The sequence below is a fragment of the Raphanus sativus genome, chromosome 2 (genome assembly GCF_000801105.2).
Source record: "Raphanus sativus cultivar WK10039 chromosome 2, ASM80110v3, whole genome shotgun sequence".
Classification (NCBI taxonomy): Eukaryota; Viridiplantae; Streptophyta; class Magnoliopsida; order Brassicales; family Brassicaceae; genus Raphanus; species Raphanus sativus.
Window position 1 is genome coordinate 23,870,540 of NC_079512.1, and position 15,840 is coordinate 23,886,379.

Below are 15,840 nucleotides of genomic sequence, written 5' to 3' on the forward strand. Positions count from 1 at the left end.
TGCAAATAGATAAATATCAGTTGTGATTTCTAGGAAATTGTCCAATGTGACTTTTAAATGGTAGATAAAATCTGTACTTCTCTTTTAATAGAGAAGATATGCTCGTGGACAAACTAGCCCCACTTTTTTTGCCTTGCTCACAATTTCGATGTTTAATATTTAATCATCTTCTAATTGTGAAAATTAAACGCAGAGCCATGCGTACATACTATTAAGGATGGGACGGATTAGATATCAAAAGGTATTTTAGGATCCTCCGAATCCTTAGATTTGCTATTAGAATTTGAATTCGGCCTTCTGGATATTCAGATTAAAATCTGAATACTTATGGATATCTGATCCAATTTATTTAAAATTTAAATTTTTTAAAATAAATTAAAAATAACTAATAACCATTTATCTTGCCTATTTAAAATTAATTTTTAAAACATGAAATTTAATAAAATTAACATTTTAGTTATTTGATATAAAGTTGTATATAGTATACATATATAAATATAATTATATTTTAAATGTTTTAAAATATATAATAGGTCCGAATACACATCTGGATATTCAAACCTAAAATTCTATCAAGATATATATCTAAATTAGCTAAATCCGTAAAATCATCATATAGATCCAGAACCGGACTGCCGGTTATCTATTTGTTTGGATGGATAAAATATTTTGGATATTAAATCTCAGACCTACTATTGGAATAAATATTTGTCTCAGGCTTAATTAAAAGAACAATATTTAGGGCCCCTGTTCATAGATTTATTATTAGTTTGGTTGCTAAAAAAATATTTTTTAAATGAGTCTTCACAGGTTAGGTCAAATTTCTCTCATGATTTTAGCTTCTTCTTCATGTAATCCAGTTATAGCTTCAGTTTACTGGTAAAAATATATTTATATAAAACTTTGTTTTAATATTTTAGTCTTTATCCATGATTGTATTTGCAAATATTTTTATATGGTTATTCTGAAATCATTCTAAAACCTCTAAAAGTCTTGGAATAGTACTAGCCCCAATTGATCATAGTAAATAAATAAGTTTGTGTTTTTAATATTTTAAATTTGGCTTTTATAGATTGACCTTATGATATGCGTATTTTGAAAAGTAATCTAAAATATTATTTTGTTTTATTAAGACCATAGAATACGCACTTCAACATTTGAGAAAATAAATAAAAATGAATTTTATCATGTAATTTCAAAAATAAAATTAATTCAACTTATTATTTTCTATATTTTAATAAGATATTTAACAGCATAACAGTTTTTTATATCTATGTTTTGTTCCTCCTAACGAAGATTCATTTCGTCAAAACGGATATCAATCTTAAACCGTTCTCAAACTGGACCTCTTTTAGAAAACTTTTATTTTTATAATGTTTCTGTATCTCTTTATTTTGATTGTCTTATCAAAATTTAAGTTATTTACGGTATGAATAGTTTTTCTAGTATAATTTAAAAACGCAGTTTTTATAGGTGATAGCGGTTGTTCATATGTTTACAGCAATCCTACACTATAAATCATTTTAAACCGCCTCAAATTTCTTAAAATCAAAAGTTGGTTTTTCGTAGCATTTTCGATTTTGGTTAGATAAATAAATGACAAAATGTTTTCTAAAATATTAAAATTTTAAAATTGAAATATTATAAACAATATATATAAGTACATTTTTAATTTAAATTAATATTCACTAACAGTGTAATAATTTATATTATAAAAAAACAAACCAAGAATATTCACCATAACTTTTACACTAATATATACATGTATAAATATATAAACATATATATCTAGAAAAAAAATATTTTTAAAGTTCTAATATAAATTTTCAAATATCTTTAATTAAACTATAACTCTTATCTAAAGTAGAACAAATAAATAAACAGATATAATTTTGTTATTAACTACTCCCTCTGTTTTTTAAAGATACTTATTCTAGACTTTTCACATATATTAAGAAATCACATTAAAAATGCATTGATTTTTGTAAATAACAATTATCCATAACTTTTAACCAATAAAAATCCAATAAACACAATTTTTTTTTTTGAAGTTAACAGATTTTCATTAAATAATACATTGAAAAAGTAAAAATTTTATCTTTTTAAAACAAATTTTTTTTCTAGAACATGAATCTTTAAAAAACGGAGGGAGTATATGATAAAATTATTATTACATTTATCATAATAGTATGTTTTTATAATATTATAATATAAATATTAATAATTTATTATTAAACTATTAAAATATTTTATCCATAAACACACCAATTTGGAAATGATGTACCAACAGTACATGTCACTTAACAATGCTTAAAACTGCAGTCGTTCATATTCGCGACTCCTACAACCGCAATCAGATCCGCCACCACTGTGTTCAAGTTTTAACCATTCGTACTCTTTAGTACTTACCTCCTTAGTTTTTACAGTATTAGTTTTCTCTTCTTTATTTTTAATTTATCTACCTTTTAAATTGATTTTCACTATTCAGTTTCTTCCGTATATCAAAATGCTATTTATTCTAGATGAATATAAACTATTTTTGTCGGAACCAGTATCTTTCCTAAAGAAAGTAAGTTAATTTATCTGGTACCATCGATTATTACCTATGTTTTTTAACTTTTGTGCTCATTGCTATTACCATTTTGCACAAAAAAGCTGTATTGTATTATAGGCTTTGCTCATAAGTCAAGTCTACTTACCGACGCATAAGTCAAGTCTACTTACCGACGCAATTGCATTCTGATACTAATTAGATAATTGGGTCCATTATCAAAAAGTAAGATGGGGAATATTGGATCACCAAACTTGTACGTCATTTTCTTGATTATACTGAAAGTACCTCAGATCTGCGAGAGAGCCTATACTAATTTTTAAAAGGAGGTGCAACATTTGAATTACTGTAACATCCGCTTTGGAAAAAGAAAAACTCCAGTATTTGAATTAATAAATCACATTATTATTATTGACACAAATAGAACTAGTAGTGAAGTTAAAGTAAAGAAAATATTATTTGTAGTTTCAAAATATTATTATACTTCAAAGACAAAAAAAAATATTTTTTGTAGATTGATATATTTATTTTACAATTATTTTAGGTTCTATTTTATACTGTAGTTATTTTAGATATTATTTTATATTATAAGACTGACTCTTTAAACAAGCGTTTTTATAAATTTCTAATGAAATATTGATTTATATATTTTGAATTGGGCTCTCAAAATGCCAGGACCTCTGCTAGGCAGAAAAGTAAATTGTTTTAAATGTGAATTAGGTAAGTAATTATCGAATCATAAAATGTTAGGGGCAGATTAATCCGTGGTATCAAACAATAGATAATTATATAAAATTAAAGAGAAATAGTGGAATTAATCCATCCATTTCGGCCTTTACAGCTTTTTAAGAAGTCAACTAAGATTGAGACAGACATAGCGAGTGGCCTACAAATGTACAAGAGAAGTGCCTTTTTAAGTGACCCATTAGAGTGAGAGACCCACTACCCCAAAGTTTTATTTTAATTTAAGATCCTGTCTCCATAATATGTATTTTGAGCTAATATCCACAGTTCTACTCAACTCTTTACGCTTGAAAGTTTTAAGATCTAAACATATCTTAAAAGTTTTGATTGCCATAAGAAACACAAACACATAACCATACACGCTTAGCGCTTGACTGCTATAGTTTTTGGCTAATTGGTTACAATTTACGACCAATGTTTTTTTTTAATTTCCTGGTGAATGTTTGTAATACTTAACAACTCTCTTGACTAGTGGCCATATCCACACAGATTGTGCAACAAATTAAAGGTTATGTATGACTTTGCAAATGAGAAAAAAAATTGCAATAAGGGAAAACATGAACAGGAAATAAAAGAACAAAACTCACCCTCTAAATTCACCTACCAATAGAATTTAGTTATTTGAGATTTGATATCTCTTAAAAAAAAACTAAATAATAAGGATTTATTAGAGAAACAAAATTATGTTTTAGATAAAAAAATAGTAGTAATTTAAAAAAAAACAGATTTTTTTGTTAATATTGATAAATCTGTCGCCAAATACTAAACCCTAAACTCTAAATTTTAAATACTAAACCCTAAATCTTCGGAGAAAACCTGAACCCTTGGATAAATCCTATACCCTGAATCCTTAAATATAAATCAAACCTAAATCATAAACTAAATCCTAAACCCTAAACTCTAAATCATGACCCTTAATACTGAACCCTAAATTCTAAATTCCAAAATAGTTTATGGTTTAGGATTAAGGGTTTAGGATTTAATATTTGTCTAGAAATTTAGGGTTTAGGGTTTCATGTTTAGAATTTAGGTTTAATATTATGGTTTACGATTAAGAGTTTAGTTTTTTTTTTAGGGTTTAGGATTAACGGTTTAAGGTATATGCCCAAGGGTTCAAGCTTTCTCCGGTGGTTTACGGTTTAGTATTTTGAATTTAAAGTTTAGGGTTTAGGGCTTAGTATTTGTCGACAGATTTATCAATATTAAAAAAAAAAAATTTTGATAATTGTTACTGTTTTTTATTAATCTAAAAACATAATTTTATTTCATTAAATTCTTATTATTTGATTTTTTTTTAAAGAGATATCAAATCTCAAATAACTAAGTTTGTTCGAAATAAAATCAGTGTAAAAAGAATAATTAAAAAATAAAAATAAAATCAGGGTGTCGGTACGTAGTGATATGTTGTGTTTTAATGTAGTGACGAATATATAAGTAATGCACCGCTAAATTAACAATTGTTTTATCGTCATACGAAAAGGAGAAAGCACTGTTCTTATTGAGCTACAGCGTTAACGTAAGTGTCTTTAGAACTTCTTTTTTCTAAATAAAATTAACATTCACTAACCTCCCTTAAAAAGGGATCTGGAACAATACACAAACCTGTGTACCGGAGAAATACGGCTCTAAATTACAGTTAATCAGAACAAAACAAAACAAAACAAAACACCAGAAGAACTAATTTAGAGAAGACGAGATGTGAGGTGAGGGAAGAAAGCTTGAATATGGTGAGTTCCGTCTCCGAGTTGAATACTGGCTGTCGTCTCTCCCAGTGTGTCGCGACTTCTCAACTGACTCCAAGGCCGTCACGGCAGTCTGTCAAGTGTCAACAGTGCCAAGACCACCTTCGGATTAGCCACGTGGCCTACAACATCAGATCCAAGTAGAACAGAACTTTAGAGTTAAAGAGTAGCCCCGAGTCTTTGGAGTTAAATCTTACCATCTGCTGTGTCCAATGTCCAACTACATATGTATGTGTTATCATGGTTTATTGACAAAGTTGGTTTGACTTCGTTGGAAATCTGACGAAAAGGTCGAGTACAGAATCACAAACATAAATAAACCATTTATATTATTGCCTTTCTGATTGATTCAAACATAAATAAACCATTTATATTATTGCCTTTCTGATTGATTATTACAAGCTGACTTTAACATTTTTTAACACCGTTTCTAAAATTTTGTCAATCACAATGGTGTTATAATATGTCTACTCGCTAATTAAATGCTCTCAGTAGTACTTTTTTGGTTGCAGGGACAAACAGAATTTGCAGCAGTAGTGGAGTTGGTGGGAACAATTACTTGCCACATTTCAGTATACTGCATACTATATGTTAACTTCGCAGCAATAAAATGAACTGAACTTTTACCACGGCTGTTTAAAGTTTCTTATGGTATATATGCTTTTTCATCTTCTTTGATCAACTATTATAGTAACAGTACGTTAGATGTTGAAATATTATGAAAAAAATTCTAAGTACTGTATATTACAATCTGGGATTACATCGCTAATTGCTATTAGTACTGTACACATTACTTTTCCGAAATGCTTGCATCAGACTAAGTTAAGCAGATTAGTGTCTGTAATTTGGTGAATCATTTAGTTAATTTGTTAGAAATCCTATTAATCAGCTAGATATCTGAGTGAACAAAAAATTAAACTACCTCACTTTTAAACATTGTAATTTAGTGAATTTTGGTTTCACTGGTCATCTCATGGAACTATGTATATGTTCTTTTTTTGGGTCAAAGAACACTACGTATATGTTCATTTTAGTAAAAAAAAAAATAGCTAGTTAATGGTTTCGAGTATATAGTGAAAACTAGTCTCTAGCTAGGTTTTAAATGCATTTTGAGCTTTATTGGGATGATGATCTCTCTCTGGTTCAATATAGTAACAAACAAAACAGTTACCTTATGCACTGTGTTAAGGTAGCCTAAGACTCTTGTTCAAACACAAGCAAGGTAACAAGAAAGGTATAAAACAAAACATCTCTGTTTTAAGAAATTAAAACACACAGTTTAAAGACTACAAAACCTTAATCTGAATCCTTCTTCTCTCGCATCCAAGACCACTCTGATTCACAGAGATCAAGAGGCGAGTTTCCATCTTCGTCTTTAATGCTTGTATCAGCTTTCTGCTTCACTAGAAACTCTGCAAGAGACTCCCTTTCGCACACAACAGCATAGTGCAGAGCGGTTTGGCCTTCATTGTCCTACACAAAACCAAAAGTTATAGTCATCCAAAGAAACACACAAATCTTATAGTGTTAAGGATTTTGAATTTACTTTAGCATTAACATCGGCTTTTTTATCTAGTAGAGCTTTAGCAACATTCAAGTGGCCTCGGTCTATAGCCCAATGCAACGGTGTCCGACCTTCACTGTCTGAAAATTTCACAAGATGGAGACACTGTAAAACTTCAGAGCAAATAAAAAAAAAATTGTGAGAATGGTATAAAAAGAGAGACTAAGTAACCTCTTGCATTTACAGGTATGCCACTTTCTATGCATTTCAATAGATTCTCCACTTCTCCTTCTCTAGCAAAGGCGTGAATTGCATCAATCTTCCTGTTAACATGGACCAAAAAAAAACACAGGAATGAACAGAGCTTCCTCTAAAACAAAATGACTATTCAACCACAAATGGATCCATTCATGTGACTGGTATGATATATCATAATGTGTAGATAAAATAGCTTTAGAACCTTACAACTCATTTTCGGTTTCTTCTTCGTAAACCAATGAACTAAACACCGGTCCCATGGGTGCTCTAGAGTTGGAACCTGCAGCTTCACCACTACGGTTTCTTCCTTTCTAAAACACACCAGAACAAAGTAAAAACAGTCTCCTTAAAAACAGTTCCAAAGAGATGAGAAATAAACAGAAGCGGTGAAAAAGGAAAAACTACCGAGCCACCTTGAACCCAAGCAGGGTACAAGTGAGTCACAAGGTCGATGTACTTCTCCATCGCTTCCTCAGCTGGCATAGCTCCCATCTTCTGCCACGCTTGCCTAAACCAAATTAAAAAAAAAAGAAGATCATAACAAAGTCTTAGCCAACCAACTAAACAATCAAGTCTACATCATCAAGCAATCATCTTTAATATCGTAACAATTGAATCAGAGAGAGAGAGAGGCGAAACCACTTGGCACGAGCAGTCATTTTGAGAGCTGAAGGTTGGGGAGCAGTACAAGCTCCTTCCGTAGCAATCTTATACAACCCATAAAGCTGAAGCTGCAACTCGTTCGACACTTTCTGCGAGAGCCGATCCGAAGCAGCAGCGGCCACGAAAGCCGTCGCGGCACTGAACGCTTCGTCAAGCTCCGTGCTTTCCACACCTTCCCAATCATCGTCATCGTCTTCATCTTCATCTTCATCACCTCTCAAGCTTCCTTGCTCCGCCACGAGAGAATCCGTCTCGACCTTGCGGTGGTAGAAGTCATTATCCGATTGGGGGGCGGCGTCGTGGGCGCGAGTGAGGGAGAGGTTGTCGTCTTTAAAGGCGACGAGGATGGAGATTAGCTTGGCGAGAAGGTAAGCGAAGATCAAACCGAAGATTAGAGACTGAGCGAGCTGATACCAATCGCCACTCATTTCTCTCAGATTCAAAAACGCAATCAATCAGAGTGGAGAAGAAAAACCTAAACTTTCAGTGAAGGGTCACCAGAAACGCATCTCTCTCCAGAAAACGAAAAGGAACCATCTTTTCTTGTTTTCACCGCTTCGCTCGAGACAAGAGGAAGATAGAAAATGACCAACACAACCTTAAACTGTGTTTTGGGTAAAATAAAAGTTCTACTTTTTTTTACTTGTTTAACTTTCTAATTGCACAGATGCTACTACAAGATGGTACGTTTCGGTTAGGGTTGTTTCGATTTTTTTATTTTTTCAGAGTTTGTAGTTTTGTTCGAATGCGGTTTAGATCCAATTTTTCTATGTCTAAACATATACAGTAAACTATCAGAACTACCCAAAAATATTTGAAAAAATAATCTATAATCGAATTCAATATTTTAATTTGAATTATTTTAAATTACTATAATTATTAATATAACTAATATTTATTTTGAATATCAATATTTTTTTCTGTTCGGATCGGATTCTCTTCCAATTTTTTGAAAATAAAAATTCTATTTGGATATTATATTAGATTTAGGTGTGTTTGTTGTATCCGGATGTCGTATGTTTGGATACTATTGAACCAATATCTATATGTTGTTTCCGGATGCAAAAAAACAATTATAAAAACAAAAATGTCTAGATCCAACATCTAAATATTGTGTTTTAGATGTTGTATCTAAATGTTACATCAAATACAAGAACTAATATGTTTTAATTTAGTTTGTTTTTTAGTGTTGTACCTTCTAATTCGGATGTTTCAAAGTTTGGATCCAGATGTAATAATATTGATTTAGTCATTTTGTTCAACTCTACATTATGATGCAAGTACTATGATTTCTTTACAATGTTCAATTTTTTTTAGTTCTTACGCTTTCTACCGTAACACGAAAATAAATGAAGATGTTTTAAACAATTTTAATATGCTTGAGCGAAATGTAGAATAAGGATCATTTATATTTTATTTTATAAAATCTAATAAATTTTTAAAATATTAAGTATGTGAATAAAACATAACTATGACAATAAAACACAATTTCAAAATTAACTAGCAACTAGCTTTTGACTCGTGTGTCCGCATTGGTGTTGTATTTAGTTGTTATATCAATACTTAATATCGTTTAGCATATTTATATTTTTTATTTGTTGTCTTGTAGATATAGTATTGTATTTTGATAAACAAATCAAAGTGATATATTTAGGACTAGGCAAAAAAATCTAAACCCAAAGAAGCGAACAGAGTCTGATCCTAAAAATTTGAATATATCCGGATATATCTGAATGAGATTTATATACTTGAATATGATAACTATTTTTAGATTTAATATCCAAAATATTGCTGTATAATATATCTATTAACTCTCCATCTAATTATTCAAGCCAAACCAATTATTATCTTAAGTTTAGGTATTCTGGTATATATTATTCAAATTTGTATATTATATTTTATCTTTATTTTAAAATTTTGAAAATTTTAAATTATATATGAATTAAAAAAATTAATCCGTACAGGACCAAACCCGCACAAATATCTGAAACGAATCTGAACCAAAATTTCTAAATACCCGAATGAAGCTAAAATCTTTAACTTCAAATACCCGAAACCTTAATAAACTCAAATCGAACATAAATGGATATCCGAACATACATCCCTACATATATTACATAAATTGTTTTATATTTGATCCATATAGTCCGCATGAAGAATAAATATTATATTTGTTTGTATATATAACCAATTAGAGTGAATATTATTATTTTATCTGAAACCAACAATTTTTTGAAAAAAAATTAAGATGTTATTTTTTCAAATGAATAAGTATAATATTTGAATTCAAAATTACTAACTTTTATTTTCGTATTCTTATATATATTTTTATTTCACGGTAGTCTTTTTAAACTTAAGCCATGTTATATATTAATATTATTCAATAGTTTATAGTCTAAGCATTAGAATGATAAAAAGAAAATATTTTAAAAATATGAATAATAATATTATAACTTGAAATTACCAACTTTCATTTTTTGTATTCTTGTATTCAAATATAGTTGGGTAATCCACAGTAATATTTTTAAAATTAAGCTCATGTTGTATATTTATAGTATTGGATAGTTTAGAGTCTAAGCATTATAATTTTTTTATAAAAAAAAATCAATTTGCTTAAGTGTGTATATATATATATATAACATATTTAAAGAGGGTGAATATATTTTTATGATTGTAGATAAATAAGAAATATATATATTAATGGAAAATTCGATAAAAATACCCCAACTAAATTTTGTTAAGCTTTCTAATACTCAATTTTTTTACTATTTAATACCCCAACTAATTATTTTCTTTATTTTAATTCCGAAACTTTTAAAACTGTACTCATTTTAATATTCAAACTTTATTTATTTTAATAAAATACTAAAGTTATATATATTTGGAATAAAAAAGCAACATCAGTCTCTGAACTATGTTTAGATACCAAATCTGATTGAGAAATTATGAATCGTCAAATAAGGTAGATTGCTTCTTCTTCAGCGAAACAATTATTGGTGTTAATCCTTTTAACATTTTGTTTTACAATAAGGGAGACTGAAGCTACGAAAGTTAATTTACTGAAGAATCTGAACATATAATATGGTGAAGTAAAAAAGGCTAAATGATCCATTTGGTAACTTCATTGGACTGCATGATCCATCTAAACTGCTTGCTTTATTCTCTGTTTTCAATTTATGTTTATAACATAATTAGTTGGAAAAACAGATATGGAGTAACAGAAACAGAAAAACAGAGTCAGTATCCAAATCTAAGACTGGATAATATCTTGTGGTGGAATGTAGTAAGGGATACTACATGTATAAGATCTACTCCAGACTCTTGTGCGTTTCAGATGGACAAAACCTGATTCGTCGAAATCTTTGATATCGATACTGTTAGGGAGTAAATGAGGAAAGGAAGTAGCAAGGACACAGAAAGGTTCAGACATTGAGAGGAACATGTTAAGATCTCCAATGTCATGAGTGTAAACGGCGTTTCCCTCTTCGTCTAGCTTGAATACCATTAAAGCTTTGGTTCTCATTCTAGCGATACCAGCCTTGGTGATCTTGATTGTCTTCTTGTACTGCTTGACCAAGAAATTTTCACCGGTAGGTAGTGACTCCACCAAGTGCTCGCTCCTGCAGCACATATCCAAAAGATTCTGTTTAGCCTTTGTGAGCTTGGGCATGTTTGTAAACCGCAAGCTCTGAAGCTCGAGGTTATTGCTGGGTTTGTAGGGATCCCATGAACCGATGACATGGCCTCCAGACCCGGGGATGCGAAACAAGTTGTGTTTCTTGGAAAACATGACACGGGATGAGTAGAAGCAGGGGTTCTCGATCTTGATGTTGGTCCACTCTGCTGGTTTACTCTGAGTGGCTGGTTTGCAAAAGCTGAGTTGCGGTCCCAAGAACTTGATAGCCACGACACAGTCTTCGTCATCCTCTGGAGAAGATGAGGACAGTGACACATTGGTGATGATTTTGGTTTGGCAATGAGGCAGAGTCACAAGAGGAGGCAGAGGAATGCGTTTCGGATTTGTATCCGATGCCACAGGGTTGAAATCGTCTTGGAGACGCAGCACTCCATCTTCCTTTAGAGTAGCTATCCAGCCACGGGATGCCCCTATTATTATCTTCTCATCATATACTAACTCCAGTGGCACCTTCTTCTCCAAATCAGTGCACTCAAGTTCATTCATATTCATTACCACAAGTTTTCCAAGATCCCCTCCACAAGGCTCAGCCAAGACGATTCTACAAGGAGGGGTTTGAAGCAAGGAAGTTGTGATTGCTTTAGAGTAAAGAAGAAGAGAGGATCTCACGGACACAGGAGGTTTCCCAAGGCCGAGACTCGAGAGCCGCCTCAAGATCAGAGACATGATATTATTGAGCGAAAAGAGATCTAAAAGAGAGAGATAAAAAGAGGAATCAAGTTGAAGAGTTGATGAATTCACCAAAAAAAAAAAGTTGAAGAGTTGATGTTAGGGTTCATCATCTCCATTAATACCAGAGGACTAGCCTTGGCCACCAAGTATTCGTTTTCAATAAATGAACCAGACACAATCTTAACTCGATATTTTCTTTCTAGAAAAGTATCCTCGACTTCCTTTTGTTTTTTTCTTTTGTAACCAAACGAAAAAGAGAAGACAAAACTCTAATTAATTTGTCTTTAGATGAAGACTACTGCTTTGTCAGATGCTTCACTAAACATAGCTCTATATATAATATATTAGGGCGATGAAGTATGATGTTATGAAGGAAAGAACATATATCTGAAATGATTTAACTGTTCTTTTTGGGCGGCACCATATTGGCGATGACATCGCTAGTGGCTTTCTACGGCACTGACAATTGCTTATAGCATTTCCAATGTAAAACTCAATTTTTTTTCCGAAATAGAATAAAAGTGGATATAAAATAAAATTGCTTCAACTTATTCTAATTTTCACTCTATAATAGAATCATGAATAAAAAATAAAATAAATTAATCTATTTATGGAGTAAACTTCAAAACGGAATAAGATATGAAATTAGATTGTAGCATTTGTTATTTCATACTTACTGGTACTCTATTTTGGAGAAAAAAAAAATAAAATTGGATTAGAAATGATCTTAGCACTCAATATTCTGGAATCAGCTCGCTCTCCTTATAACGCTATGGACATATGTGTTACTCGTACTTTTTTTTTTGTTCGACTGTTGCTCTTACCTCTAATTTGGAGTATACTCCATTAGTCCATGATGCAAGTTACTTGTTCTGTTCAATGCAATTAAAAAAACAATAACCAGTTACTATTCTAGTGCCCTTACTCCCTCTAGATTTGGTCTGCAACAATGTCATGGCTTCACCACTCTTTTTACCCTCACTTATGAACTTTCGACTGAAGGTAACCGTCAGTGGCATCTTCAAGCCAATTTTTCCTGCTCAAACTTTTCTGAAATCCGTTGACAGAAGGTTTTAGAACAGGTTCCTTTCTTTTTGTCCAACAAACGCATCTCTTTGTTTTGGTTCCACAAGTCCTTCCCTCCTAGGGAACCAGATTAACCATAGCAAAAGGTTAACTATGGCTCGCTAGTGCTTCTGTACTAATAGAAGTATGTCCACCAATAATCTAACAAAGCTATCCACAAAGAACTCGTCTAATAGAAGTATGTCCACCAATAATCTATCCACTATAATTTGGTCACCAAGATAATTAAAAATGTTGTAACAAAAGAAATATGATAAAGGCAAGAGTTTCACAAATATAGAGACATAGAAACCGTCACTTGCTGTGGTGAACAAAAACGATTGAAGCAGACTCAAGAAGAGCATAGGAAAAGTATCAAAATACTAGGAACTAGTTGATGGTCCGAACCCTGTGCAGACTAATATATATATATATACTTCAAAAAATTAGTTCTAATCTTTTTTTATAAAAAATAAATGATTAAATTAGATAAAAATTAAATTAATATTATAAATTATAAATTTCAATATTTCATATCGGTAATCAAGTAGTATTAAATTATGTTCTTTTGTTTAATAGTTTCATTTATATAATATAGATTTTGGATCAAAGTCTTTTATATAGTAATAATAAGATTAGAAAACTTGGATTTTAAATTAAACACTTATTGTATTTGTGGATTACAAAGAAATCCAGTGCCACTGAAACGATTATTAACAATCACAACCTATAAAACATCAATGAAATTGAAATACCCTATAAATATTATGTATTTTCTATAATTTAGATTTAGTAACAGTGAGAAAGAAAACACAAATATAATAAATTACAAAATTATCAATGTTTTCTCTTTGATTATATTTATATTTATTTGTTATTTGTCAATTTTAGTGTTATTTAATGTTTTAATCCTAGTTTTTCATGCTTACGTATATTTGTTAATATTTAAAGTTAGTTTTCATTTTTGACATTTATAAAATATTTACTATTTTGGTACTAAATATATTATTTTGATAACTTGGTGATTTTACAGATATGTTCATTATTAGCATAAATCCATTTGTGATGTTGATGCTCGACACAAATAAAAATTAATTTATTTTAGTTAAAGAATATGATTGTATAATATTAAATATATATATATATATATATATAATATTTAACATAAATATATAATTTATATTTTCATAAATATATAATTTATATTTTATGATATTCTCTTTTATGATTTACCTTTTATTTTGACATCAATATTATAATAATGTGTATATAGATCAATATTTCCAGTATGAATCAGAGAAATTGGATATAATATTAGCCATTAAAATTATAAACTAAATATAAGACAAACTTGATTATGATATTATCAGTAGATATTATTAATATCAATTGTTAATAATATTCATAATTAAATGTCCTAAATATCATGATTAGTATATATATTACAATATATATATTTTAAAAATTAATAGTACATATATATCGGTAAAATTGGTTTTTTATTAATTACTTTAAATATTAATAATAATAATAATAATAAATTGTTTATCCTAAAATCATGGAGAAAATAATAGTACGTTAATCTATACTATTATTTAAGAAATGATTTTGCTGATTTTTCATGTTCTACATGATTTTAGGCTTAGTCAATAGTCTTCATAAATATATATTTTAATAATAAACAGTTTTGAGAACATGATAATTACAATATTTCAGCTATAAAAATATTTAATGTTATCTTAATTATTATTATATTAAAAGTTCCATTTTATTTTAGGTGAATCAATTATTTAATAATGTTTATATATTTGATAATAAACAGTTTAAATAAAATATGGAAATTATCATCTACACATGTATTTGATATTATATTTTGTATATTGTATTCTCCTCTTATATGTCAAGAAAGGATTATATCTATATTTTGTATTAAAAAGGTTTACATATATTTGGATTTTGTTAATATGAACTCATCGATAGTTGTAAATTTTAGATTATTCCAATAGTTTTCATAAATATATATATAGTTTATATATTTTAATAATAAACAGTTTCTAAAATGACAATTACAATATTTCAGCTATGCAAATATTTGATGTTATCTTATTTATTATTGTATAAAATTTCCATTAGAAAGGATCATATCTATATTTTTGGTATTAAAAAGGTTTATATATTTTTGGATTTTGTTAATATGAGGTCATCAATAGTTGTAAATTTTAGATGATTCCAATAGTTTTCATAAATATATATAGTTTATATTTTTTAATAATAAACAGTTTCTAAAACGACAATTACAATATTTCAGCTATGCAAATATTTGATATTATCTTATTTATTATTTTATAAAAATTCCATTTGATTTTAGGTGAATCAATGATTTAATAATTTTAATAATATATATATATATATATATATATATATATATTTTGCAACAAACATGTTAAAGAAAACATGATAATTATCGTCTAAACAATGATTTGATATTATCTTATTTATATTGTATTGTCTTCTTCTTTTTTTCATCAAACGACTATTATATTACTCAAACTTAAGGTGGTCTGGAACCAGAATAGAACAACCAATAAAACAAAGAGATCTATGAAAGGTATGAGTAGTCCTAACTAACGAATCAACAATTATTATTTGTACCCTTTGGATATAGCATATCTTGAAATTTGAAAAACACATTTGAGAGTTTAAATCTTTCCAGCTCAGTTGAGAGGTTTGGCCAAGATTGTGGTTCTGTTACTATTGCAATTAGATCCTTGCAATATGTATCAAATCTCTGACAGGTCGAATGTTGCACCATGCTCTCCATTGTCTTTTTTTTTTGATGAAATGTTAAATTTATTGATCATCAGTATAAAGAATGTTTATGTACAATGAACTTTGGATCCCAATGTAAAATAAAAACCTATGTATGAACTCGATACCAAGCTTG

General features: G+C 29.4%; 2 protein-coding genes across 2 annotated transcripts; both read right to left on the reverse strand.

Moving 5' to 3' along the window:
• Window positions 1–6,189: 6,189 nt before the first annotated feature.
• Window positions 6,190–8,041, reverse strand: LOC108821792 (acyl-CoA-binding domain-containing protein 1). The gene is made up of 6 exons (XM_018594790.2): window positions 7,439–8,041; window positions 7,205–7,307; window positions 7,007–7,110; window positions 6,773–6,864; window positions 6,584–6,681; window positions 6,190–6,510 (listed from the first exon to the last, which is right to left on the reverse strand). Exons 1-6 carry the CDS (start codon window positions 7,888–7,890, stop codon window positions 6,334–6,336), a joined length of 1,026 nt encoding a protein of 341 aa, XP_018450292.2. The 5' UTR covers window positions 7,891–8,041; the 3' UTR covers window positions 6,190–6,333.
• Window positions 8,042–10,617: 2,576 nt separating this feature from the next.
• LOC108838370 (uncharacterized) lies at window positions 10,618–11,999 on the reverse strand. Its single transcript, XM_018611322.2, has one exon. It carries the CDS (start codon window positions 11,823–11,825, stop codon window positions 10,713–10,715), a length of 1,113 nt encoding a protein of 370 aa, XP_018466824.2. The 5' UTR covers window positions 11,826–11,999; the 3' UTR covers window positions 10,618–10,712.
• Window positions 12,000–15,840: the final 3,841 nt, after the last annotated feature.

Bases quoted from the DNA above. Each gene is read 5' to 3' on its own strand.
- LOC108821792 (XM_018594790.2), bottom strand. From the start codon at position 7,890: ATGAGTGGCGATTGGTATCAGCTCGCTCAGTCTCTAATCTTCGGTTTG. The intron at 7,111-7,204 runs GTAGTTTTTCCT...GGTGTGTTTTAG, and splicing joins CTTGGGTTCAAGGTGGCTCG to AAAGGAAGAAACCGTAGTGG. The intron at 6,865-7,006 runs GTAAGGTTCTAA...CCATGTTAACAG, and splicing joins GAAGAAACCGAAAATGAGTT to GAAGATTGATGCAATTCACG.
- LOC108838370 (XM_018611322.2), bottom strand. From the start codon at position 11,825: ATGTCTCTGATCTTGAGGCGGCTCTCGAGTCTCGGCCTTGGGAAACCT.